At 42.0% G+C, this 25,864-nt stretch overlaps 5 protein-coding genes across 5 annotated transcripts; 1 reads left to right on the top strand and 4 right to left on the bottom strand.

Annotated features, from left to right (window-relative positions):
* Positions 1 to 1,319: 1,319 nt before the first annotated feature.
* On the top strand, positions 1,320 to 5,119 carry LOC128887634 (uncharacterized). The gene is made up of 3 exons (XM_054143744.1): positions 1,320 to 1,635; positions 3,817 to 4,001; positions 4,268 to 5,119. Exons 1-3 carry the CDS (start codon positions 1,506 to 1,508, stop codon positions 4,337 to 4,339), a joined length of 387 nt encoding a protein of 128 aa, XP_053999719.1. The 5' UTR covers positions 1,320 to 1,505; the 3' UTR covers positions 4,340 to 5,119.
* Positions 5,120 to 5,213: 94 nt separating this feature from the next.
* LOC128887595 (dihydroorotate dehydrogenase (quinone), mitochondrial) lies at positions 5,214 to 7,002 on the bottom strand. The gene is made up of 2 exons (XM_054143663.1): positions 6,357 to 7,002; positions 5,214 to 6,284 (listed from the first exon to the last, which is right to left on the bottom strand). Exons 1-2 carry the CDS (start codon positions 6,706 to 6,708, stop codon positions 5,461 to 5,463), a joined length of 1,176 nt encoding a protein of 391 aa, XP_053999638.1. The 5' UTR covers positions 6,709 to 7,002; the 3' UTR covers positions 5,214 to 5,460.
* A 358-nt stretch (positions 7,003 to 7,360) lies between these two features.
* On the bottom strand, positions 7,361 to 18,281 carry LOC128893273 (uncharacterized). The gene is made up of 11 exons (XM_054154130.1): positions 18,103 to 18,281; positions 16,791 to 17,271; positions 16,054 to 16,359; positions 14,904 to 15,235; positions 12,349 to 12,826; positions 11,947 to 12,177; positions 11,362 to 11,690; positions 10,006 to 10,155; positions 8,706 to 9,186; positions 7,834 to 8,064; positions 7,361 to 7,719 (listed from the first exon to the last, which is right to left on the bottom strand). The coding sequence occupies exons 1-11, from the start codon at positions 18,238 to 18,240 to the stop codon at positions 7,379 to 7,381; spliced, it is 3,498 nt and encodes a 1,165-aa protein (XP_054010105.1). The 5' UTR covers positions 18,241 to 18,281; the 3' UTR covers positions 7,361 to 7,378.
* Positions 18,282 to 18,974: 693 nt separating this feature from the next.
* On the bottom strand, positions 18,975 to 21,825 carry LOC128894840 (odorant receptor 13a-like). Its single transcript, XM_054156855.1, has 4 exons — positions 21,703 to 21,825; positions 20,662 to 21,142; positions 20,015 to 20,245; positions 18,975 to 19,547 (listed from the first exon to the last, which is right to left on the bottom strand). Exons 1-4 carry the CDS (start codon positions 21,802 to 21,804, stop codon positions 19,210 to 19,212), a joined length of 1,152 nt encoding a protein of 383 aa, XP_054012830.1. The 5' UTR covers positions 21,805 to 21,825; the 3' UTR covers positions 18,975 to 19,209.
* A 983-nt stretch (positions 21,826 to 22,808) lies between these two features.
* On the bottom strand, positions 22,809 to 24,999 carry LOC128895727 (odorant receptor 45b-like). The gene is made up of 4 exons (XM_054158586.1): positions 24,862 to 24,999; positions 23,881 to 24,355; positions 23,442 to 23,672; positions 22,809 to 23,149 (listed from the first exon to the last, which is right to left on the bottom strand). Exons 1-4 carry the CDS (start codon positions 24,997 to 24,999, stop codon positions 22,809 to 22,811), a joined length of 1,185 nt encoding a protein of 394 aa, XP_054014561.1.
* Between the last annotated feature and the right edge of the window lie 865 nt (positions 25,000 to 25,864).

Below are 25,864 nucleotides of genomic sequence, written 5' to 3'. Positions count from 1 at the left end.
TTCCCTCACAAGTCCTCTTCTACGAAGCTCTGAAAAATACATAAAGAAACAATCTTACTATTCTGTACGTACATCGGCGTGATGGTAACGAAAACACGCTAAAACTAACGGCAACTGCGTAGTTATAACCTTCCGACACTAGTCCATCGACTTCTACCTAAAGCACAGCGAATACTCAATGGGTTTCGTCTTGGTAGCGTTACGCCTGGACGAGCAACCGTTTCTAACGCTCGAAGAGCAACCGATCGGAAGCCGTCCTCGATCGAGTCGTCCGCGGCTGCTTACTTGGCATGCGATCCGATCTGTAGGTCAAGTTTAACATTCCGCGACGTTGCTCCATAAAGACAGCTCAAGGCGGCGTCGACATGCCGCCCACGCGACACGCAACAATAACAACAACAAAAACGTGTTACAGAAGTGTCACAATTTTGCGCTAACGCGGAACTACTTCTTCCGCTTGTCTGCTCCTGCAGATCGTGTTCTAACGATTTCTGCTGACTGGAGAAGACCTCGAAACCGGAAATTCTGAATTAAAAGGATCTTCGCGCTATTTAATTCGAATGTTTTATTGCATAGAATTCTTTAATTTTGTTTCATAGTTGAAAAACATTGCTTGCGGATGATCTTTCGTTTTCTCGATCGTGCGAAACAGGTCGGATATGATATTCCCTTGCGCCGACATCATTGCGACATCGTGTGCCATTCTGGTCGACCTCGTTAAATATTTACGCTCACAGATTAAATTTTCCTATTCTTTACTTAGTAATAGATAAAATATTTAATGACATCTACCAGAATGACACACGACATCGAAGGAAGTGTTATCGCGGTGATGTGAACGCTAGGGGACTATCTGAAAACGATGTTTTACAATAACGTAACAGAAATAAGGCATTTTGTGCGATAAGAACAAACGTTATCTTATTTGGAAACTTTGGCAAGCATTGGAAATATAATTGGATAAATGGAAATTATCATCAATAGCGAATAATGTCGCAAACGTTGATCGTCGTTCTATCTTCATTTATCTTTGTACCTCCAAAGTAGATGTACAAGGATGATCGATGTCTCTTTGACATTGCTGAAACGATAAATCGAATCGTAATTTATGTTAGCGTTTGACGCACCTAACTCAAGTACTTTGTTTACCGCGCTATGTACGGGTAAAGTGATTTAAAAAAAAAGTGGTTTCGGGATGTCTTAGCAATTACGCGGCGCATACGCAGCAGCCAAATATCTTACGTCTTAATCGGCCGGTGATTCAGGGGCGGAAGTTGTCCCCGTATAATTAACCTTTTTGGCAAGTAATCTCGGTCGAAACTCTCGTTAGATTCGCGCATCCCATCAAGGCTGATCCTCTCCCACGTGTACGCATCGATTTACATTTTTACATTATTACGCGAGCAAAAACCGATCGCAAAGAAATCGACGGGAATCAGTCGCGTGTAAACCGCGCACAAGCACGTTCGTTCGATCTTTCATCGGCTGAGACGACATCCGCCAAAATGTACAGACCGAGAGCTCTCTCTTCTTACTTCTACGAGAGGAAGTGTTACCTGTGCGAGCGTCGCACGGTGTATCCCGATCAAATCGATACCTGGAAACCGCAACGAAGAGTGAGATTCATCGAGCCTAGTAAGTGGTCCTCGTGGGTCAAGTATTTGGACAATTTTTCGATTCGATCCTCTAGAGAAAGGAAAATGTTTGCATATACAGTCAGTCTCGTAAGTATTCGTACCTCCTAATTATCTATCGAAGAAATTTGCCTAGATTAAATTATAGGTTTAATATTTCCGAATAAACTTTTCGTTACAATTATATACACGTGTAAAGTTTATTCATATTTATAACGAAGCATTCGTATTTATAGTGAAACATTTATTTGGAAAGATCAAACTTGTTATTTAATGCAGGCAAATTTCTTCGATAGACATGGATGGTACAAATACTCATGGGACTGATTGAATATGGTATACTCTTCGTCACTGTGTCACTTCCACATCTATTTATTTTTCAATACAGATGTTATACTATTCTTGCACTATTTCTATTACTATTTTACGCTTTCTTCACTTAACTTTCTTCCTTTTTTTTTTGGTACGATGCAGCTAATCGTACGCCTCCCTCGTGAGTTACTCGAGCGAAAAATAATCTGGGCGCAAAGTTAAATGGCGGGAAAAACAGACCGAGTCCGCTCAGTGCGAACGCTGTGCCAAGTCTCCGAGTTTCTGTTATTTACGCTGCCACGGAATCAGGCTCTTGAAACGTATCCAAAACCGCGGAGACCCTGACGGCGGGTCAATGTCGCGCTATTCTCGTTGCTCGTTTCCGTCGGTGTTAAACGCGAGTCCGAGACTCGATCAAATAAACGAAAGTCGTCCAACAACCAAAACTAAAAGCAAGATTCAGCCATTGCTTACGAGGGAGATGTTCTTTCGACGGATCGCGATGTTCCACGTGGTTTATCGATTACATTAACAGTCGCCAGGTCATCCAGAAATGGGTGACAGGATTTTTCATTAAAAGGAAGTCAAGGATGAGGAAAAGTGAAGCGATAATAAAAATAAAATTCGATGAGATTTGTGAATTTGTCGTGGTTAAAAATTAAATTCTATGACAAATGTTCAATTATTTAATCTTCAAAATTCTCGAATCTGATAGTGTTAAGGTTGTGTTGAGATTGTTTAATTAATACAAAAATCGCTAAGGAAGTGAAGAGACGAGGTTTGCGAATTTGACGAGGTTGACAAATAAAGTACTACGAAAAGTGTTAAATTGTTTAATCCTCAAAAAAGTCGCGATAGGAAATTATAACAAAATTTTCTTCGTAGAAAGTTTCACGAGTTTTAATCTGCCAGTGTCAAGATTGTTTAATAAATAAAAAAATTACCCACAGAGTATCATATCACTCGGAAAAATTAAAATAAGAAAACAGCTTCTGGGACGATCAAGCTCGCCCCACATGGTCATCCGAGTGTTAACGCTTTTGCCCTCGTTAACAGGACGCCCGTTAATGTCGCGGTATTGTCGTGGATGCAAAATAGGATAGCGTATTTACGTAATACCGGGTTATTATACAACTATTACGATCACGACGCCTCCGTAATATGACTCGGTAGTAAGTGATAATGCGAGACGCGCTTATGTAACAAATGTCAATTTACCGGGCACTCGATTCTCGCGCCTTTACGGTGCGTCGGCACGCTCGTCTTCCGTAAAAGGGAATATTCGAGACCTATATTCGCGACACGAAGCCGTGATTCACGCGTCTTTTGTCGCGTTAATTACCGAGACTTTTCCCTTCGCGGTACCTGCTCTGACAGCTTGTCTCTAAACTGCGTAACTTTGTTCAACACGCCGCGCCGGCGTTCCTATTAGTGTTTCTCGCCATGGGACGGCGCGGTGATACACGCCGCCTGATAGACACGCGAGCGCGAGCCACCGGTGGTACGCGCCGGCGTGAACGTGTTAATGAAGATACATCTCGAGTTTCCATTCGAGAATTCCTTTGACATACCTGGAAAATAAATTCTATGGATTAAAATTGTAGGAGTCTAAACGAAAAATAAGGCACGGGAGATTCGAACCCACGATCCTCTGTTCAACCGTCGATTGCTTTTTCTACACGACCAATCCTACATCTTACGATTTGTGTTCTCTTTTGACTCCATCTTCTTGAGTATCGGAGGCGCGGTCACTGTAACGTACAGAATATTAATTAGTACAAGTTGCAACATTACGCGACACGTTCAAGACGAAAAGATCGAACTATCGCACACGCTTTATTCATCCTATCCTTATTCTTCTTGTTCACAGACAGAATGATGCGATCAGCCTCTCCCCAGTACCCTAGCAGGACATCGGATATTCGGGTGATTCGGTTGACGGAGGATCAGGAAGCTGTTCTTCAGGAGCAGTTCAACAGGTGGCCAAGAGCACCTCACGCGGCGGATGTCGTCCTATTGGCAGCTGAGACAGGACTCTCCGAAGCTGATGTCGAGGTAATTATACTGATATTTCCTGAAAAAGAAATATTCATAGTTGGCTACTTCGGTCACTCGAATTCCCTTGAGTTCACGATTAAAGATTATGGTCTTTAGCAGTCATAGTTGGTCACGTCCACGCCCCAGTAGGGACTTCTAAATGCAAGCTACGTCGACGCGATTGAACATGGTTTGCATCTGAAAGTCTTGACCCGATTACATGAAATCAGAATTATTCGCAGGCTCTCCTATTTTGTATTGATAACGATAACCGTGTCTTGCAGGCCTGGTATGCCATCCGATTGGCCCAATGGAGGAAGGAACAGGGCCTGGGAGGAAACCTTGGTTTACATTGATACCTAACGTTGCAACCAACGTTATCGTACTCGTGTACCTGAAAATGTAGTTCGTATACGAACCGACAACGATCCGTCGTTTGTCGATCTTCTTTTGCTTTCAGCTTACGAGCAAACGTGCTCTTGCGTAGATGTTATTAACTTCGATCAGTGTTTTTCAAAGTTTGGAAGGTGTCGAACTATACGAAGAGGGGGCGAAAGAAAAATGTTAACACAACGAAATCTAGAAACTTAGGAGACTAAGAACTGCAGAAGTATATTTCTCTATTCCCATTCTAAATTTTTGGTGAGATGGCGCCTTTCGAAAAGTTTGGAAACCACTGAGATAGACCCTCGAGAAATCTCGATTTATTTATGTTAATTGTAATTAAGACGAAACGATACGAGCGATGGTACCAAAAATTGGTTTCTCAACGAGTAACCGCGGGGTAGAACGATGCCCGATAGAAGATTAATCGTAGTTGTTTTAGCTTCTTGTTAAGGTATTTACCGTTGTTTATGACGATAGCGATCGAGCATAAATTCTTGCGATTCACGCCTGAAAATTATGAAATTATTTTCTTCGAATCTCTCAACGTTAGTTAATTGTAGGGACGCCGAGCAAATAAGACATTACCAGCGAGTATTAATCGTAGCTTGTATATTATTTAACGTATGACCTAATCGATGGTCGCGGAAGAATTATATTAATTATAACGTTGTAGAAGCAGATACCATAAATATATTTCGTTGCTTACGGATAGTTGAACTAATAAAACCCACGACAGATGTACAAAAAAAGGAAACGTGGACTAAAACGAATATGTTTGTATAACACAGTTACTTAAATAAATGTTATATAAAGGAAAGTAATTTCTGTAAATTGAATACACCATTGCATTGTACAAATTCTCTTTATTCGAAATGTATATAACGATCTTTAACGTTTGAAAAAACAAACAATAATAATTTAACATTTTTTAAATAAGTTTGTTCGTATAAAATATACACTTTTGCAACACTCTGGTAAAAAAATATTTAAATCCAGGCTCTATCGCAAGGAGTGCTAGCCGAGCCATTACAGAGCTCTCTGCTTGAATCGACAGGTAAGTAAAAAAAACATTAAAATTGATTAAAACGAATTATCTAACATTGGCATCTCTTCCAACTGCATCTTTGATAGATGTTAGGCCATCTTGCTTGAGCATGTCGTTCAGCTCCCGTTTAATTTTCCCTAGAATCGGTGGTCCTCGGTACGCGAACGACGTGTATACTTGTACCAAGGAAGCACCGGCTTTAATTTTGTCGTAAGCATCCGCACCAGTGAAAATTCCACCCACGCCAATAATTGGAATGGTACCGTGGGTCCGTTTGTACATATCCGAAATCATTTCCGTGGACATATGAGAAAGCGGAGCTCCGCTGAGACCTCCGCTCTCCTCTTTTAATGAACTCGTTAAATTGTTCCGCGTGATCGTGGTGTTGCATAATATCAAACCATCCACTTTGGATTTCTTCTGTACTATCACATCCGCGACATCTTGCCTTTCAGACTCCGACAAATCTGGTGCAAGCTTTAATAACAATGGCTGCTTGCTCTGTATAGATTGTCTAACATCATTTACTTTTGTCAACAACTGTTCTAGGTTCTGCTTATTCTGCAGAGACCTCAATCCAGGAGTGTTAGGACTAGATATATTAATTACAAAGTAATCTGCCACATCTGAAAACTTCTTGATGCCTTCTATGTAATCTTGAGCTGGATCTTCGGATGTTTTATTTTTACCTAAGTTCACTCCAATGATACCATGGAATTCTCTGTTCTCCCTGAATTTTCTAAGATGTTGCCATACAGTGTCGTGACCTTCACTGTTGAAACCATACCTATTAACTACTGCATTATCCTCTGAGAGGCGAAATAACCTTGGTTTAGGGTTACCAGGTTGAGGCTTTGGTGTAACAGATCCTGAAAAGACAATTAAGAAGAATAAAGGGAAACTTTACTGCGATATTTATCAACTGTGAATCCAATAGTTACCTATTTCTACGAAACTAAAACCTATTTTGTGCAAGCCCTCTACAGCTTCCCCTTGCTTATCAAACCCAGCAGCCATTCCAATAGGATTTTTAAATTTCAGGCCCCAGACATCGATCGCAAGAGATTCTGGATCCTCTGCATTTTGCACAGGTAAGAGTCCCCATTTCAAAATTTTCACAGCTGCTTTGTGCGCGACCTCGGGATCCACTAGCTGCACCAAAGGCATGGCAACTTGGTTGTAAAATTTCTCGTTACCCTGATAAATGCAAATGCCGCCAAACAAAGTTGCAGCGGTGCTCGTCACCGCCAACAGCGATTTTAGTTTCGCTTTGCCACTCAATCGTTGAGCCATCTCGACAGATACTGCGACGTGTTCTTTCGAAAAAGGTACAACTTTTCTCTTATCAAAAACATTTAACTTTTCTGTTGAGGTTATGTACGTTCGTTCAATTCACAACCGATAGTCTATAAAACGATGTCGTGATGTGTTTTTGCGCGGAGCTAAACAAACACCGCGATTTTAAATATTTAAAACACATATCCATCGAGATACGAGCACATTTTCTGAGCTTGAAGGCGATGCCGGTTTTCTCAGGGTTTTGAATCGATAAAAAATATAAACACAGAACTGTCTGGCGATTGCACGCGTGACGTTGGAAACAGGCAACCCGATATACTCGTTTGATAAACATGTAGTTAGTCAGTGTAACCTTCTTGTCTAGATAGGTATTTATTGATTATAATATTTATTAGCTATTTTTTCGCAATTGAATTCAATTCGTAACAGAGACAAAGGTAAGATGCATATAATAGACAATAGTGTGGTAACTGGTGGTAACCGAATCAGCCTGTCGAGGCTTTCCAATACACACACATCCTTCCGAGTATTTCAGATTACAAAAGTTGGTTACAGAAGATGTATCCGCAACGTCTTACAAACCTTTTCATTAACTCTACACTGCTTCCCTTGGCCATTGTATCTCACAGTTCCCTTGACAAGTTGTGAAGTTATAAACAAACTCTTACGTGGTTATCATCACGCGAAGAACCGAGAGGTATGACATCGAGGTTTTCACGATACTCATGTAAGTTTGCATGTTGACGACGAAGAACTGTCGAGCCATCAGATGCACCGGGATCTGAGCTCTCAACAGGATGAAAGTGATATCCTTCGACAGCTTGTGCGGTATATCGTACCAGCTGCTACAATAAGCCGAGTATCCGATGCCTTCCATTTGGTTCTTCAAGTACTCACCCACGTAACTGTACGCGAACAACTGTGACAACACCGTGCTCATTACAATGAACGTTTTAATCACCATCATCACGTTGTGGACGCTTAGAGATAGAATAAACTGAAATCCTGGAAAAAAGCGACAAGTGGTCGGTCAATCGATTGTATTTTCGACATATATCCGTACATTATTTGTAGTTAGTTTTAAGATAAAAGAACACGGTAAAATCATGAAACTTTCACCAGTCGTGCATATAAGTAAGCAACTCGTGAATAGTTGTACGACCAAGATATTGCTGATTATGTCATTTAGCTTCTCGGATAGACTTAACAAATGACAATGCCTGTTGGTCAACGCGTTCAGACGATCAGCCGTTTTGTTCGTTTCTTCCACGAATCTAGTGAAGTCTAACTTTAGGACCTCAGCTTGGCCGCACACGTGAAAAGTAATGCCGAAGAAGAGTCCGTCGCTACCTGTCGCAACATCTAAATTAGCTCGCTAAACATTATATGTAGTGTTAGAGATGGGCAAGATTCTACTCGAATAATAGATAATAGAATAGATAATAGAAGAAAACAACGCAATATGGAGATTCTATACAGGGTGTCCCAAAAATGTTGTAACCCATTGAAAGAGGTTCGGGAGGTGATTTGAAACAACTTTTTCCTTAGCGAAAATGTTGTCCGAGGCTTCGTTGAGGAGATATTAACGGAAAACACTGACCAATCAGAGCGCGCGGATACCGTTGGAGCGGCCGTGGTAGCGAAGGCTATGTGATAAGCAGCCGCGCTTGTACGCGAACAAGTGACTCGACGCGTATCGAAGGACATTGGACGCGGCCGCCTAGCACATAGCCTTCGCTACCACGGCCGCTCCAACGGTATCCGCGCGCTCTGATTGGTCAGTGTTTTCCGTTAATATCTCCTCAACGAAGCCTCGGACAACATTTTCGCTAAGGAAAAAGTTGTTTCAAATCACCTCCCGAATCACCCATTTCAAGGAACTACAACATTTTTGGGACACGCTGTATTCTTCAGGTTTCATCGTTTGGTAACTGGGCCTGTTTGCCCATCTCTCTGATGCAGTGACCAGTGTCACTAGGAGAAATCGTTACCAAGATTTCCAGCGGCCGTAACCAACAGCATCGCGTACTCTGAGATGAAGATGACTGGGTAGACATTTTTGGGCATTTTCAGAGCATCCATGGTCAATTCTGAGGGGATAGGGTAATCGAGTAGTCCCCTTTTCGTTGCATTGCTATCTTTCGTCGCGGTTACGTCGTTTCCAGCGAATAACGCCACTGACGTAAAAAACGTCGCGGACAAACATGAAAAGCATAACACACCGGCACACGCTATCCGACCCATGGTACCATGATGTCTGACGATGGCGCGTTTGTCTTCACCATCGAGTTCGTTGTAGTCTTTCATCGCAGAGTAGAAGTTGATGACCAATCCGTCGCAATAGGTTCGGAAACACGTTACCTTGAATACCGCCAGGATTCCGCAACCGATCAACACCAGAGCGTCCAGATTCTTCTCAGCGTCGTTTATGTTCAAATACAACTCCACGTTCACGATTATCATCATGATTATCTGCAATTTTGAGTCGATATAGTTCGCGTCCGAGGTACAGATAGACGAAAGAATTAATTTTTCTTAGAAAAACATTGTGGGTATCGCTTTGGGATTAAGCTGCGTGGATCATTTGCTTATTTTTTAAAATAGAGAAGCATGTATGAGCTAGGAGTTGGTCAATTCATAAGGAAAGGGAAATTAATTCTTTAGTGTTAATTTTAGTATATTTCTGTCGACCTGAGGCCGACATACGACTCCAAAGCGATACAAATAAAGTGACGGTGTCGCCGCCAAGCGGTGAAAATAGGTAAAAAATAGCGTCATCTACCAGTGAAAACTGGAACTAATTGAGGACAAACTTGGGCGTTTTCCCGGTGGTGCGCTGTATGGCGGTCGGAATTTTAGTTCCACTGTTCACCGCTTGGCGGTGACACCGTCATTTCTTTTTATCCCTTTGGAGTCGTATGTCGGCCCGGACTCGACGAAAATATCCTGAAATTAATCCTTCAATATTAATTCAACTTCATATATTTTCGTAATCTCTGTGTCCTCTATGAATTAACTATCTCCCTAGATCATACATGTCCCACAATTTAAAAAAATATGCAAGTTATCCAGGTACCTCAATCTTAAAACAATTCACATTTCAAAACGATTTATTTCTGTTATCTATATGGAGTTCTATGTCGAGCGAATCTCGACAAAAATGTCCTGCAAACAGAAACTTCAGTCAAGGATCAATGTATGGTTTATAATATAGCTTCAAGTGTAGTTTCAAATATATTCAACCATTATATGGTATCCAAAACTCTCAAACAAGTAAAAAAATTCCCGTACCAAAATGACGACGGTGACGATGCTCCGCAAAGCCGAAGAAAAGTTGTATTTCTGAAGAGGCCAGGTGCCCACGGGCCACGCCAAGATCTTCAAGGGATACATCGCGTAAGCGAAGTCCTCGTTCGTCGACGCCTCCACTTTTGAGGGATCCTCGAAATGATCCATGTGGACTGTCCAACGTTAGACGATGCATGCTCTCTTTTCCCTGGATTCGCTTCGATTCCACTGTGTTCACTCGTTTATATTTTATTCAGCTGTAATTGCTCAACTATCTGTCGTAGAACAGTCCAGCTACGCCAGCTGCGCGTTATCGAAAATTTCCGAAGAGGGGATGTCGACTGCTACATCTTGTTCTTTTTGAGTTGTTACATTTTCTTTTATATTTCGCTAAAACGTTTCTACTTTTTCTCCAAGGTTTTTCGATCGAACTCAACGCGAAGAAAGGTTGGAGAATTATCTTCGAGGAGCATTAATCTTTTGTGGCGAACGGACGAGGTAAGAATGATACTATTTTCTAGTCGTGGATGTTTCCTACCGCTATAAGTGGTCCCCTATCTATCTTTCAAGGGATGTTTCCCTTGGAAAGAAAGTGTTTAAAGTCTGCGAATGTCTAAATTGCGATTGATCACTCATAGAACTAACTACTGGACTCGGAGGTATTTTTTTCTTCGTTCCCTACTGTAAGATAACAACTAGGATCAGCACAGTGACAGTATCCGCGCGGCAAAACGATTCTCCAGACGCGAACTTTACCCTTTCACGCAAGAAAACATCCTTCTTCCCTTCACGTCCCAGAAAATAGAAGATGGATGCATTAAGTAAGTAAATACAACGTAATGAAATAAAAGCCAATGCACAAAACTGTCTACCTATAAAAATCAAGTAGCACTTTGGTGGTTGCTTGGACAAATAAAAAAAATTTAGAAACCTTATCCTTGAATACCATAAGTATTTAAAACACGACCTTTTCTTATATTTCTGTAATTCGTTACACGAGACATTTCGTTCGTTAAATGATATTAAATGCTTTATTTAAGTTATGCACTCTCTGCATATCGCTGCCAGTCGCTACAAATATAGACATTTCTAGTTCATACGAGTGAGTATAGCCAGTACGTAATCTATTATGGAAAGTATAAAAGTGCCCTAGCAGTTGATACTAACCAAGTCGATACTTCAGAGTGCAAACCGTGTCTTTTGAGTCCTTCGAAGGATTCTATCGTTTCTCCGGCGTTGTAGCTGTTTCAGAAGTCAAATGGCGCATTGGTTTCTGTACACGGCTTACGTTTGGAAGCCCACGTTAGTATCAACCACGAAGAACTTAGGCCGTAAGTCTCGTATACCTTAAGAAGTTACCATTAATCGCAGGACCGATAGATACGACATAGAGGTCTTCAGGATGCTCATGTAACTTTCCATATTGATGACGAAGTATTCTCCAGCCTTCAGTTGCACCAGCCTTTGAGTTCTCAGCAAAACGAACACAAAATTCTTCGGCAATTTGCTGGATACATCGTACCAGCTGCTGCAGTAAGCCGAGTATCCGATGCTTTCCATTTGATTCTTCAAGTACTCGCCTACGAAACTGTACGCGAACAACTGCGACAGGAACGTGCACATCAATGTAAACGTTTTCATCACCATGATGATGTTGCGGACGCTCAGAGATAGAATGAATTGGAATCCTGTAACGAGAGATGAACGTTAGTTGCTGGTTTGAAGAGTTTCGAAATTGGTTCGAAAAGAAAATAACGAGGGAAGGTAGAGAAGTGTTCACCAGGAAAAGAAAATAGCGAGGAAAGATATAAAAATATTTACCAGAAGAAGAAAATAAGGCGGAAAGATACAGAAATATTGATCAGAAAAAGAAAATACCGAGGAGAGATATACAAATATTTACCAGGAAAAGAAAATAACGCGGAGAGATACAGAGATGTTTACCAGTCGTGCAAATGAGTATGCAACTCATGAACACCTGCACGCCCAAGACAGAACTGATCGTGGAATTCAACTTCTTGGCCAGTATCAAGAGATGAGTATGCCTACAGATTAACTCGTCTAAACGACCCATTACGTTCTCGGTTGTGTGGATGAAATTTTGGAACTCCAGCTTCAGTACTTCTGCTTGTCCGCAGAGGTGTAACGTGATACCGAAGAACAATCCGTCGCTACCTGCCCGACACAACACACGGATTTATTAATTATTCTTGGAAAGTTTATGCTCAGTACGGGTTCAGGGTGTGAGTCGTGTCCTTTGTATGAGACACATTAACGATTCGCCATCGATCCATCTAGCTCGAGTATCGGTATATTAGTGTAAAGGACTACAGGAAGAAGGATTACCGATGTTGCCGGTACAAGCGACCATCATTATCATGTACTCGACAAGAAAAATCACTGGATCCAGATATTTCGGCATGTGCAGCATCGTTATGGTGTATTTGGAGGGGAAAGGGTAGTCCATGCTATCGTTGTGGGTGACGTTGACGGCTTCATCGTCGATATTCTCTTCGAATAGCACAGGGACGGTGAGCAACATTGTCACCGACGAAAACGAGATTCCGAGGATGGTAGCGCAGGCCACTCGCCCCATGCAGGCATGCCTCTTCACGATTAATCGTTTTTCTTCTCCATGAAGCTCGTTGTAGTCCTTCACAGCCGAGGAGAAGTTGTTTGCCAGGCCATCCGAACGAAGACGAAACAACGTCACCTTGGATGTCGCGATGACGCCGCAAAAGGTCAACATCAGACAGTCTAGGTTCTTCTCGGAGTCCGTATGGTCCATGTACACTTCAATTTGGACGATGGCGACCATCGACATCTGCGCAGCCAGAAAGGTACTTGATAAACATTCATTATAAACATATATGTGTGAAAAGTTTGTTCATGCATCAAATTCATCATTTAATTTAGATAAATTTCTTTGATAGACATAGAGGGTACGAATACTTATGAGACTGACTTTATTTAGATTACAGATATTCTGTTTCTTTCCAAACGATTGTTCTTGACAAAATTTGGAGATCTCTCAGAGTTCTCTATTCCCACGTCAACCAATCGTGAGATCGTACCGTGAAAAAATTTCGCATTCGATTATAGAGTTACGCAGGCAAATGTAACTGAAATGTTACTTATATTCTGTTTCTCTGCAGAAGATTGTCCTTGAAATAATTTAGAAATCTCTCAGAGTTTCTCGTTCCTACGTCAACCAATTGCGAGATCGTGGACAAATTTCGCTTTCCATTATAGAGTTTTGCAGTCAAATGTAACTGAAATGTTTCGTACGGCAAAACAGATAGCGACGATGGAACGCAAATTCGAGTAAGTTCTGCGTTCCTGAAGAGGCCAAGTACCCACAGGCCACGAGATGACCTTGAGCGGAATCATCGCGTAGGCGAAGTCCTTGTTCGACGATGTATTCATTTCGGACGACTGCTGCGAGGATAGAAAACCGCACCCTCGATAAGCCACGCATGATTTTCTTCTATCTTCGCTTTCGCGTACGTGGTACGTCCTTCCTCTTATATTTTATTCAGCCGTTATTGGTTAACCACATATAACAGCTGGCCGTTCTTATGTCAGTTGCCCATCGTCGGCGAAGCTCCGTCTCTCTGGCCTTTACCAGCGCGTTTTCTGGTAGGTCGCGAGCTTGTTTCGTAAACGTGGTCTACGGAAATTACTCTTAGAAAATGCGAAGAAGGATCAGAAAGAATATTCAACATCTATAGAAAGTACACAGGGTTATTTTCTTCAAACTGCTGTGGAAGCATTTGCATCTACAAAGGCTACTTTTCTTAGAGAAATGTAGTACGACATCTGCGATGCTTAAATTGCGATCGGTCGCTCAAAGAACTCGGGAATTATTTTGTTGTCCACTCGCGTTACGCAACAGCTCGAATACTTTTACATATTTCTGTACTCTTTCTCTCGGACTTTCTCACCACTTTTCTTTCGTTCCTCATCGTCACTCTTGTCACTCATACCTCTCTAAGTCCTTTATATCCTTCTTTCTTCTTACCTACTTTCCTTCTCTCCTCTTTCTATTATTTCTTCCCTCCTTCTTTTCGTGTAAATAATGTTTTAAAAGAACGTGATCATTCCGGAAGAAATAGGAACATTTTATATTGGAAAAAAATGTCTCTTCGAAAGATCGAGTCAGCGCAGCAACGAGAGTTGGAAAACTTGTGTGTCTCATAGAGAGGAGTGTCTGGAATCGATGCACACGGACAAGCTAAAAGCGATGGATTATCGAGTAGGATTATCCTTGCTCGTCCAGCAGTGGACGACGCATGCTCCTTTCCCTCTCCACTCGCTCGCAACAATGTTGCTGCGTTTTTCAGATTATGTTTTATTCATCCGTAATCGCTTAACCGCCAGTCATCGAAAATTGCAGGAGTGGGTTGGTTCGATCGTGGACATTTTTTTCTCGTTTTGTTGCTACTTTCTTTCGTCCCTTACGAAAGAGGTAAACTTCTACAGAACACGAGCGACGCTTCGTTCCGAGAAGAGAGAACGATACAAGTATTCACAAGGAGCATTTGTCTAATGGGAAACGGGTTAGGTAAGAACACAGTTTGATACAATTTTCTCGACACGAACGTTCTATATTAACACAAACATTTTCTTCGAAGGGATAGTTCCCTTCCCTGGAAACAAATTAATAAAGTGGCCAAAGTCTGAAATATCCAAATTGATCGTTTACAAAACTAGCTATTAGACTTGGAAGTTTTTTCGTGTTTCTTTTCTCGTTGTCGAGGGTTACCTGTCCCAAATTTCTTTATTTAATTTATACCGTTGCTATTCTTAGCTTCTTTGGTACCTATCATACACGTATGGACATTTGCCGAGTAATCGTTTTCTATATACAGTAAATGCAACAAAAACGTATCTCAATCAGCTATCATTACTCTCAGAACCGACAGATACGATATCGAGATCCTCACGATACTCATGTAAGTCGCAATATTCACGACGAAGAATTGTCCAGCCTTCAATTGGACCAGTCTCTGAGACCTCAGTAGGACGAAAACGATGTCTCTTGATAATTTGCTCGGTATATTGTACCAGGTGCTGCAATAAGCCGAGTAACCGATGTCTTCCATTTGATTCTTCAAATACTCGCCCACGTAACTGTACGCGAACAGCTGACCCACCATCGAGCTTCCCGCTAGCAACGATTTTAACGCCATGACGATGTTCCCGACGTTCAGCGACAGGATGAGTTGAACACCTGAAACCCACGACAGAAATCACTTCTCTTCTCGCATCTAGCCATCTAAGCAATAATGACATGAGCAGTTCATTGCACAAATCGATCAAACCTTTATAGGTCACTGTCGCTCATTGGTTACCACTAAGAAAGAGGCGGAATTTATCCATTGTAAATATTCAATTAATTCGGAGATGTACATATTTAATGCATTTTAAAGTTTCAGATTATTATACCAATGTTTTTCGAGAAAGTAATATTTCCGAACATGAAAAGTTGAGAAAAAGTAAAGTGTAAAGTGTGGGGATGGTTTCTTTGCATTTGTCGTATAGAAATTTGTGCATTTAAAGAGATTTCACTGTAGTAACAAGAAAATGTTCCGTTGCAATTGGCTTTTAGTGCGTCACAAACCAATGAAGGGGTTTTCTGAGAAAAAAAATGCAGCAGGTGGCGGTTCACGATCAGTTAGTCGTGAGATATCCTGTCACTTGATTTTCAATCTCTCCGATTCTTGTTGCGAAGACTGTAAATTTTGTTACGAAAATAGTGAACAAAGATTCCCAAGGAGTTCTCTCCTATAAAGGGTTAACTGTATAAAAGAAAAAGTTGAGAAATCCGATCAAAATGGCCTCTGAAATAAATGATTTATTATTCTAACGGCCAATAAAATTTTGTCGTTTAATGGTGTTAATCTTTATCATCGAGGAAAGTTATTCTAAATATAAAAGTTATGACTATATCAAGTGCTTAGACACTTAAATATAAGATTTTTCAAAAAGTGGAGTTAATCGGTTTGTGCAGTGAACGGCTGATACAAGAAAAGTTTCACAAATTTTCACCAGTCATGCAAATAAGTATGCAGCTCATGAACAACTGCACCGCTAAGATAGAACTGATCGCGTCGTTCAGCATCTTGGATAGCTTCAAGAGGTGACGGTGCCTCTTGGTCAGCCCGTTGAAACGTTCCGAAATGTTTTCACTTTTCTCGACGAATCTCTTGAATTCCAGCTTCAGTAACTCCGCTTGTCCGCACAGGTGGAACGTGATGGAGCAGAACAATCCGTCGCTACCTGCTCGACACACGTCTCGACTCGTCAACCGTCCTTCACGGTGGAAATTGGGCCTTTCATTGCGCAAACGATTAACTCCATAAAACAAAAAGTTGAGAAATGCGATGAAATAATGTACATTGTTTGTTAAAATTCCTTTTATAATATACATTCGAATAAATATTGCAAAATGGATAAATACAGATGTACCTTTCAATTAACGATATATAAAATTACAAGAAATGCGCACGAAATAATGTACGTTATTTTTTAAAATTCCTTTTATAATATAAATTCGAATAAATATTGTGGAATGCGTAAGTAAAAATTCATTTGGTATATCAAAACTATTATTTAATTTAGTAAAACTTCTTCAATACACATCGAGGGTGCGAATATTTCTGGGATTGACTGTAAAATTAATAAGAAAGAATAGCGAAAAAATAATCACCAGTAATGTTACGACTTTTATGTGACTGGTAATCGATTTGTGCAGTGAACGGCTCAATTGTTACAGGAATCATTACCGACGTTCCCTGTGCACGACATCAGCAGCATGGCGTACTCCACGAGGAAAACCACCGAAGTGAACTGTTCCGATATGCCAAGGTTCTTCATGGTGTACGTGGAGGGGATAGGAAAATCCAGTTCGTCCTCCTGGGTGACGTTGACGTCCTTTAACGCGACCTCTTCGTCGCCAGCCAACATAGGCACTGCCAGGAATAACGTCGCGGCGAAATACGAAAAACCGATCACGCTGGCACACGCCACTCGTCCCATGCGAGCGTGGCGTCGCACGATGGCGCGTTCCTCTTCTCCGTCGAGATCCTCGTAGTCCTTCACCGCGGAGGTGAAGTTCGCGATGAGGAGATCGCTGTGGACGCGGAACATCGTCACTTTCCACATGGACAGGATGGAGCACGCTGTCAACACCAGGACGTCCAGATTCTTCTCGGGGTCGCTGTGATCGAAATATATCTCCGCTTGCACGATGGCGAACATCAACAGCTGCGCGAACAGAACGATACTTTAAACAATGGTTTTGTATTTCATTGCGTTTGGATTGCGTTTCCAATAAGAACTGATAGGAGTACGTTTTCAGATTAACCCCTTGGGCTATAACCACGTGTGAGATTTATGGTCGGATATTCGGGCCAACATTGATTATCACGAGCCTGGCTCGTGGTGTATTGTTCGAGCCAAATGTAAACATTACATTTTGGTCCCAGGCTGTTGGAGCTTGAATCACACGTTAAATAACACGTTGTTCGCCACGGCGTCCATATATGGATGACAGCGTTTTTCATTGAAGAACTAAAAAAATTAATTCTGGAAAATTGTTAGATATCATAGAAAATGAATTTGAATGAAATACTTGAATTTGGATGAAGTTACAAACACAAGTACCGCGATAAACGTTTGATTATGTATTTTCTAATAATCTGTCAACAAGGTTTAATCACAGTAGAAATTTTCCAGAGTATCTGACGGTCAACGTGTGTAGGGGTTAAAGAGAATGCAGTGTCAAGTGGACGAACGTCTATATGGCTATGGACTGGTTACTGGTACAGAAAACTGTTATTAGAAGACAATCAATTATCTGACGGAGGAAGGCCCAAAAATTCGGCGCAACGTTAATTTTATATACCGAACACTCCATTTTCTTTAACCTGAAATTTGTGTCGCCATTAGCTCCGATGGGAAAATTTCGAAGGTATAGTTTGAGAGAAGAAATAGAGCTTTCGAATGGGTATAATATTGTATCAAGCGACAAAAATAGTCCCGTTGGGAGAACGTGTATAAATTGATACGATGAAATGCAATTTAAAAGTTCCATACGAAGAGGACGACGGCGACGATGGACCGCAAATTGGCGTAAACGTCGTATTTCTGAAGCGGCCAGGTGCCCACGGGCCACGCGATGATCTCCAGCGGGAGCATTCCGTAGTCGAAATCCTTCTTCGACGACGCCTTCATTTTCAGAAGATCCTCCACGAAATGGGGACAATACCGTTCCGCGGTTCGCGACACATATTCTCTATTCTCCGTTCGGTCGCAACAGTGCGTCGTCTTTTCTGTCTATGTATTATTCAACCGTAATCGCTTAACCATCTATCGTCTATCGTCAACCCGTTCTTACGTCAGGTGTGCGTTATCGAGACGTTTCCACGAAGAGATACTTCTCGAGTAAACGTCTTGTTTCTGTTTCTTACTTCTTTCTCCCATTATTTGTAAACGCGGTTCCTTGCGACCATTTTCTCGCCGTAAATGTTTCCCATTAATGTAAGTGCGCTTCCATACGGTAAAGCCTTTCTTCTTTCGTAGACAAGAAAAGTTCGTGATGTACGATATTTGAATTGCGAATGATTGCATTTAGAACTAACCACCTTATACATGTTTTGCTACTTTAAGATAACGACTAGATCGGCACACTCGTTGGAAGGATCGCGGCAGTCCTTGTCCAGGAACAAGAGTCTAATAATCGAGACTGTTTTAAAGGGATACCTGTTCCGTGTAGTTGATAGTTCCGTGGGTGATAGTGTATTGTCTCTGGTGGATAGAAAGCAGATCGTAGGACACCGGATTAACGCGCACGGTAAATAGAAGGAGGTAAACTATTGTTTAATCGTCATAACGTGTTAAATAACGACAATTTAAATCTTTGGTTTAAAAATGGTGGTAGGATTCTCGCAATACAATCTATACAAAATTAACGATACACAGATTTTGCGAAGGAGAGCTTAGTCTATTTATTTGCATCCACGGCACAATACAAAGTTTCTACAGCCCTGCAGCGTAGGTGCACCGCGCGAGATTTTATTCTAAATTATGGTACGTAACAAACATCTTTATTCGATACACACGCGTCCGCGTTTATGTTACCTGTCTCAGACGAAGTTTGGCCAAGCGAGTGTCTCGAATATACGGAACAGAGAGCGTAAGAACTCAAGGAGCTAGCATCACTCGCAAAACCGAGAGATACGACATGGAGGTCTTCACGATGCTCATGTAACTCTCCATGTTGACGACGAAGAAGTTCCCAGCTCGTAGACAGGTTGGTTCCTGGGTTCTCATCACGACGAAGACGACGTCCCTCGACAATCTGCTCGGCAAGTCGTACCAGCTGCTGGAGTAAATGGAGAATCCTATGTCTTCCATTTGTGTCTTCAAGTAATCGCCTACGTAGCTGTACGCGTACAATTGCGACAACAGCGTGCTCGCAGACAGTAACGTTTTTATCGTCAAGACTATGTCGACGTTCAGAGACAGGATGAACGCAAACCCTGAAACAAGCGATGAACGATATTTCTTCGCCTTTTTCGATAATATACTTAAATAAAGAATTTGTGGTGGTGGTTTTCGTATGGGAGAGAGGGAAGAAAAGGAAGGGAGCGTTTCGTCTTGGGCCTGCTAGTGGACTCGTCGGTCGATAAGGCTACTTAGCAGCTGGGATGTTTGGAGGGGGATTTATTTTTTTTTTTTTTTGTTGGTTTCTCTTGAGCGATGCCGCGGTGCCTTGGGAGATTCCCTTATAACCCGTTTTTCTCCTTGACGATTTTCGAGCCTCTTTGCTTCTTGGAGTTAGCGCAAAATTGATTCTCTTGTGTGTTGCAGGATAAAAAGTTTCCTTAAGAGAATGGTTTGTAAGAAAAGTTAGGCGGACCGAGCACTCGTGAGAAACGCGTTGTGTCTTTCTAATGGCGAGGACAAAGAGGTGCCACCACAGATTCTTAGATAAAGATATTTTCACCGGTCGTGCAGATGAGAATGCAGCTCGTGAATAGTTGTACGACTAAGATAGAACCGATGGTGTCGTTGAGATAGTCGGACATCGTCAGGAGGTGGTGATGCCTCGCGATCAACGAGTTGAAACGATTCGCTGTGTCCTGGTTTTCTTTGACGAGTTTGGTCAACTCCAGCTTCAGTACCTCTGCTTGGCCACACAGATGGAACATGATACCGAAAAACAGGGAATCGCTGCCTATCGAAGACACGGTGACAATGGTAACATACATACAGACAAATATCAAAAACAAACCAATTACAATTCGATTTAAAAGACCGGTATAAAATTTGAAATTTAGGACATTTAAGGGTTACAACGTTTTGCCTTGACCGCCGTAATTTAATACAGATGCGTAAGTTAGGTTATTATTTTGATAATAAAAAATTCATATTAAATTTGTTCTTTTGAAAAGAAAATTTATGATCTTCTTTCGGAATAATTCGTGACTCAAAGGGCTATACGATTTATCCGTTGAGTAATTGCAATCAATTTCAACTACGAGACATCTCGTAATCGGCAGTAAATGGATCAAGTATCATTTGGAATTCTAAGAATCTAGCCGAGCCGATTTCTTCAATTGCCACGTTTTTGAAGACTATCTGTTACGTTACCTAGGTTTCCAGTGCTCGTGATCAGAAGCATCACGTACTCGAAGATGAAGATCACAGGGTTCAATCTTTTAGGCACTTGCAGCATCTCCATGGTACATTGCGAAGGGAAAGGGTAGTTCACGGGTTCCTCCAGCGTGACGTTCACGTCTTCGTTCGCAGCCTCTGCGTCTTCGCCCAGCATCGAGACTGACACGTACAAAGTGGAGCCGAAGTAAGAAAAACCGATCACGCTGGCGCACGCCACTCGCCCCATGTAAGCGTGCCTCCTCATGATCGCTCGTTTCTCTTCTCCGTCGAGCTCGTCGTAGTCTTTCAATGCCGAGGAGAAGTTGGCGGTCAGGCCTTCGGAGCGAAGCCGGAACCACATCACTTTCGATATCGCCATGATGCTGCAACCGACCATCATCAGACCGTCCAGGTTCTTCTCGGCGTGTCTGTGATCCAAATATATCTCCGTCTGTATGATGGTCATCATTACTAACTGCTTGGACAGAACAGTATTTCGAATTGCAATGGTATTCGGTTGACACCAGTCCGGAGGAGAAATCGCTGCTGTCGAACGACCAAACCAACCAAAGGTACGCGTAAAAATTCGATCACCTGATTAATCGATTTACAGTTAGTCCCATAAGTATCCGCACCGTGTTTATCAAAGAAGTTTGTCTAAATTATTAAACGACAGGTTTTATGTTTCCAAATAAATTTTTCATTATAGATACATACACGTGTAAAATTTATTTGACAACATTTCTTGACAAAAGAAATTTCTTCGATAGACACAGAAGATACGAACATGCATATATGGAACTGACTCTATATCTTCAATTGGTTGGATTATTCTGTATGTACTTTGATGCAGCACACGTGGAAAGAACACGTGTTGGTGATATTTTTGGATTTTGGAATTCGAAGGCAACCACGACGCCGCGAAGAAATACCAGAATTCCTAGGTGTCGAGAGTAACATTAAAAACCTCAAAGAGGCTTCGCTAAATCGCGCGATAGTTTATCGTACAACGTTTGCAGTTTGAAAAGTCTTTACCAAAAGACAAATGGAGATAACGGAGCGCAAGACCGAAGAGACGCTGTGCTTCTGCAGAGGCCAGGTGCCCACGGGCCACGCGAGGATCTTTAGCGGAGTCATCGCGTAAGCAAAGTCTTCGTTCTTCGAGAGGTTCATTTTGGATGGATGTTCCTAAAGATCGCACACCGTTCCCCCGATAATAGAGCCATGTACTTCTTCATTCTATTCGCTCGCGACGAAATTGCGGCATATTGATACCGTGTGTCTCGGCCCATGTTTTATTCAACCTTAACCGTTTGTGCTCGAACATGCCACTTTTCTTACGTCAGTGGCGCGTTATCGAGAAAACGCGAGGAACGGAGCGCCGAAGGAATAGCTGAAAGTTGTTCTCGAGGAACATTCAATTTTTATAGGGAAAGAATGGTTTAAGGGAAAGGGTTAAAAGGACTCCCTCTTTTAGAAAAAACAGGAGGAAGTATGAAATGTTTAAATTGTGATCGATCGCTTATGAAAATGACAAACAACAACCCGAATCGTCTTCTATATCCGAAGGATTCTGGTAGTCTTCGCGCGGCAACAAGGGTCACGAAACTGATGCTTTTCGTTGAAGATCGGTTTGCTACGTGTTGGATCGTAGCAACGTCGTCTGTATTACTTTGAAAAAGTGTCCAAGTTAGAAAATTGGAACATTGAACGAGTAAGTAAGATACTCTAGATTTAGAAAGATATTTGACCCGAAGGTTTACTAATTTAGAAGGTTTACTTATCTGACTGAAGTTGACTTTGGAAGGTTTGACTATTTCGGAAGATTAATCGCTGAAAACCTCTCGAATAAAATAAACAGTCAACGAGTGAAGTAATTTCCAACTTCGATGTGCAGTTTACTTAATTTTTAGAGATTTGGAAATTAAGAAACAGTGGAAGGGATACGGTGTGCCTCTTGATTGGTTACCTCAATTATCGCAGAAACTATCGCTACGACAATCGCTGTGTGCATCCACTACAAAAGGCTTTACCTGTCACAACTTTATTTAACGTACGCGCTACCTTTGCCTCTCGTGTTATATACAAACTTTAACCGAGCAAATGATTCCAATATAAGATGCGAGGAACGCAATGGTGCCTTAGGTCGTTACCATCACTCGCAGAACCGAAAGGTACGACATAGAAGTTTTCACGATACTCATGTAAGTTTCCATATTGACCACGAAGAATTTCCCTGCTCGCAGATAGATCGGGTCTTGAGCTCTCATCACCACGAAGACGATGTCACCCGACAAATGGCTCGGTATATTGTACCAGTCGCTGCAATAAACAGAGTAACCGATGCCCTCCATTTGATTTGTCACGTACTCGCCGACGTAGCTGTAGGCGAACAGCTGTGTCAGCAATGTGCTCACTACCACCAACGTTTTTATCACCATGATGACGTTGTGGACGGTTAGCGACATGATAAACTGAAATCCTGAAAAGATTTATGGATGTCAACCCCTTCTATTCCGATTTTCCATATGAGGGAACATCGTAAGTTTAGCTAATTTTGTTAGTGATTACGTGGAATAAATTGATGCTAGGGCAAAGTTTAAAGAAATGCACGACACGTTTCCAAAGTTAGACTAATTAATGTAATACGAATTCTGTTCGCGCAATTTGCAACGGGACGGCAAAGAGTGCAAAGGGTTAACCTGGAGATTAACGCTGTTCTGAGGGAAAAGAATCGTGGAAAATCTACGGTAAGTGGTGTACAATAGTTTTACCAGTCGTGCAGATAAGTACGCAGCTCGTGAACAGTTGCAAAACCAAGATGGAACTGACGGTATCGTTCAGCATCTTGTATAGTTTCAAAAGATGGCGATGTCTCGTGGTCAGCGCGTTGAAACGCTCCGCAATGTTCTCCGTTTCGTTCACGAATTTGGTGAAGTCTAGCTTCAAGGCCTCTACTTGACCGCACAGGTGGAACGTGATACCGAAAAACAATCCATCGCTACCTGTCCAACGGTTGATTAAACAATTGTTTCGAGCGATGCTATCGATCGAAGATTTGGCGAACGAAAGAATGGACCTTCGGAAGGTTGAGAAGGTTTCTCTTCTTCTTCTGAAGAGTAGTGGTTCATTGAACATTATCGCATCAGATGATTAACAAAATGACTCACCAAATCGATTCTTTCGTTCAGCTTGCAAAGAAAGCATTGTTACCCAAGTTTCCCGTGCTGGTGATCAGCATCATCGCGTACTCAACAATGAAGATCACAGGGTTCAGAGATTCTGGCAATCTCAGCGCATTTATGACGCATTTGGAAGGAATAGGGTAATCCATGATGTCCTCTTCCGTGACGTTGACCACCGCGACTTCCTCGTCTTCGGCAAACATCGTCACTGTCACGAACAAGGTCGAACCAAAGTACGAGAACCCTATCACGCTGGCGCACGCCACTCGCCCCATATAAGCGTGCCTCTTGACGATACCTCGTTTCTCCTCTTCTCGCAGCTCGTTGTAGTCGTCCACCGCTGAAGAGAAGTTGGTGAACAATCCGTTGGAGCGGATGCGGAACAACGCCACCTTCCACAACGCCAGGATCCCGCAAGTGTTCAGCACCACGGCGTCCAGGTTCTTCTCGGCGTCGCCGTGGTCCAAGTATATCTCCGTTAGCACGATGATAATCATCAGTATCTACGCGGAATCATGTTTTAGACAGCACCGGTATCTCGTATTACGATTTGTTAAAAAAAATGCCGAGGTTTCGTCATTGTCCACCTATCCTCTCGGTGATTCGAGGCGTTCGCGATTCCTAGCTTTTCGTGGTAAGCAAATACAGGGTACTCGATAACTGGCGATACAAGAGGAAAGGTGGTGATTCTACATGAAAAAAAAACAGTCGAAGATAAAGAATAAAAATTTGTCATGCAAAGCTTTGTTTTCGAGAAAACCGATTTTGAATTTTCTCGATCGCGTCCCCTTATAACGGATCTCACTATAAACAAGGATAATTCTCGAGTTCGGAATAAAATCATCTCCAATTTAAAAACTTTTCCTGACGCGCGAAATTCACGAAGACTAAGCATTGGTACCGTTCGAATGAATCCAGCAAATCCCTTTACTATCCTGTGTCGAGTGAGACTCGACAGAACCGTACCGAAATCGGAAAATCTGGACTGCGAATGTTTAAAGTTCCATACCAAAAGGCACACGGAGACGAAGAAGCGCAAGACCGAGGAGACGTTGTGTTTCTCCAGAGGCCACGTGCCCACAGGCCAGGCGAGGATCTTCAGCGGAACCATAGCGTAAGCGAATTCCTCTTTATTCGTCAGCTTCATTTTGGATGGATGCTCCGAGAAAACGGAGGAGACCGTTCCCTGGTAATCGACGCACGTACTTCTTTCTTCCTGCCAACGATGTACGTGTTTCTCGGTTTATGTTTTATTCAAGCGTAATCGTTTAATCGCCTGTTACGGAATAGTTCGTTTTACGTCAGCTGCGCGTTATCGAGGAAAATTCAGGAAGTGGTTCCCTACTCTGGACATATTGTTCTTATTCCGCCGCTATTCTTTATTGTTATTTGCGCCGTAGTTCCTTCTGAAATGCGAGATCATCTCGGGAACACCGTCTACGCGGAGTTGTTTCTTGAGCTCAAGAGAAAGGAAGCTCAAGGAGAAAAGAACGTGAAATTTTGATGAGAAATGGGTGGTTGATAGAACACAGTTTATGGCTATTTTCTTGCGAACGTTCCCCGTCAACGCAGGGACACTTTCACTTAGAGGAGGCTCGATTCAAATTTCTAAATTGCGATCGATCGCTTACGGAACTAACAACTGGATTCGTAACATTTTTCGTTATTTATTCACTACCGTAAGATAACAACTCGGACTAGCTTCCACGCTAGTTACTGGAGCGTTTACGCGGAAGGAGATGCGCGGTCATCGGAAGCAATATTGTTTCTCTCGCGATGGTAGAAGGAGCCTAAGACATCGGAAACTCGGATAAGTGAACAAAATAGGAAGTGCGCTTAACGTTAGAAATACCAACCGGCAGTGGATGCATATTATACGCCAATCAGTCTCATAAATATTCGTACCTTCCATGTCTATCACACAAGTCTAAATTAAATAATAGGTTTGATGTTTCCGAATAAGTTTTTCAATATAAATATGTACATGGATAAACTTTACACTTGTATATATA

Source organism: Hylaeus anthracinus, unplaced genomic scaffold, assembly GCF_026225885.1.
Source record: "Hylaeus anthracinus isolate JK02 unplaced genomic scaffold, UHH_iyHylAnth1.0_haploid 0, whole genome shotgun sequence".
In the NCBI taxonomy this organism is placed as follows: Eukaryota; Metazoa; Arthropoda; class Insecta; order Hymenoptera; family Colletidae; genus Hylaeus; species Hylaeus anthracinus.
The sequence above is the reverse complement of the archived record's forward strand: the minus strand, read 5'-3'. Positions and strand labels throughout refer to the sequence as shown.

Bases quoted from the DNA above. Each gene is read 5' to 3' on its own strand.
- LOC128887634 (XM_054143744.1), top strand. From the start codon at position 1,506: ATGTACAGACCGAGAGCTCTCTCTTCTTACTTCTACGAGAGGAAGTGT. The intron at 1,636-3,816 runs GTAAGTGGTCCT...TCTTGTTCACAG, and splicing joins AGTGAGATTCATCGAGCCTA to ACAGAATGATGCGATCAGCC. The intron at 4,002-4,267 runs GTAATTATACTG...CGTGTCTTGCAG, and splicing joins TCTCCGAAGCTGATGTCGAG to GCCTGGTATGCCATCCGATT.
- LOC128887595 (XM_054143663.1), bottom strand. From the start codon at position 6,708: ATGGCTCAACGATTGAGTGGCAAAGCGAAACTAAAATCGCTGTTGGCG. The intron at 6,285-6,356 runs GTAACTATTGGA...TTGTCTTTTCAG, and splicing joins TTTTAGTTTCGTAGAAATAG to GATCTGTTACACCAAAGCCT.
- LOC128893273 (XM_054154130.1), bottom strand. From the start codon at position 18,240: ATGAAGGCGTCGTCGAAGAAGGATTTCGACTACGGAATGCTCCCGCTG. The intron at 9,187-10,005 runs GTACGGGAATTT...TCAAAATTGCAG, and splicing joins TCGTCACCGTCGTCATTTTG to ATAATCATGATGATAATCGT. The intron at 8,065-8,705 runs GTAACGATTTCT...ATGTTGCGACAG, and splicing joins TACGGCCGCTGGAAATCTTG to GTAGCGACGGACTCTTCTTC.
- LOC128894840 (XM_054156855.1), bottom strand. From the start codon at position 21,804: ATGACTCCGCTAAAGATCCTCGCGTGGCCCGTGGGCACCTGGCCTCTG. The intron at 21,143-21,702 runs GTAAAGACTTTT...CTGTCCAAGCAG, and splicing joins TTATCTCCATTTGTCTTTTG to TTAGTAATGATGACCATCAT. The intron at 20,246-20,661 runs GTAACGTAACAG...TGTCTTCGATAG, and splicing joins CACGAGCACTGGAAACCTAG to GCAGCGATTCCCTGTTTTTC.
- LOC128895727 (XM_054158586.1), bottom strand. From the start codon at position 24,999: ATGAAGCTGACGAATAAAGAGGAATTCGCTTACGCTATGGTTCCGCTG. The intron at 23,673-23,880 runs GTAACAATGCTT...ACCGTTGGACAG, and splicing joins CACCAGCACGGGAAACTTGG to GTAGCGATGGATTGTTTTTC. The intron at 23,150-23,441 runs GTAAAACTATTG...AAATCTTTTCAG, and splicing joins CGTACTTATCTGCACGACTG to GATTTCAGTTTATCATGTCG.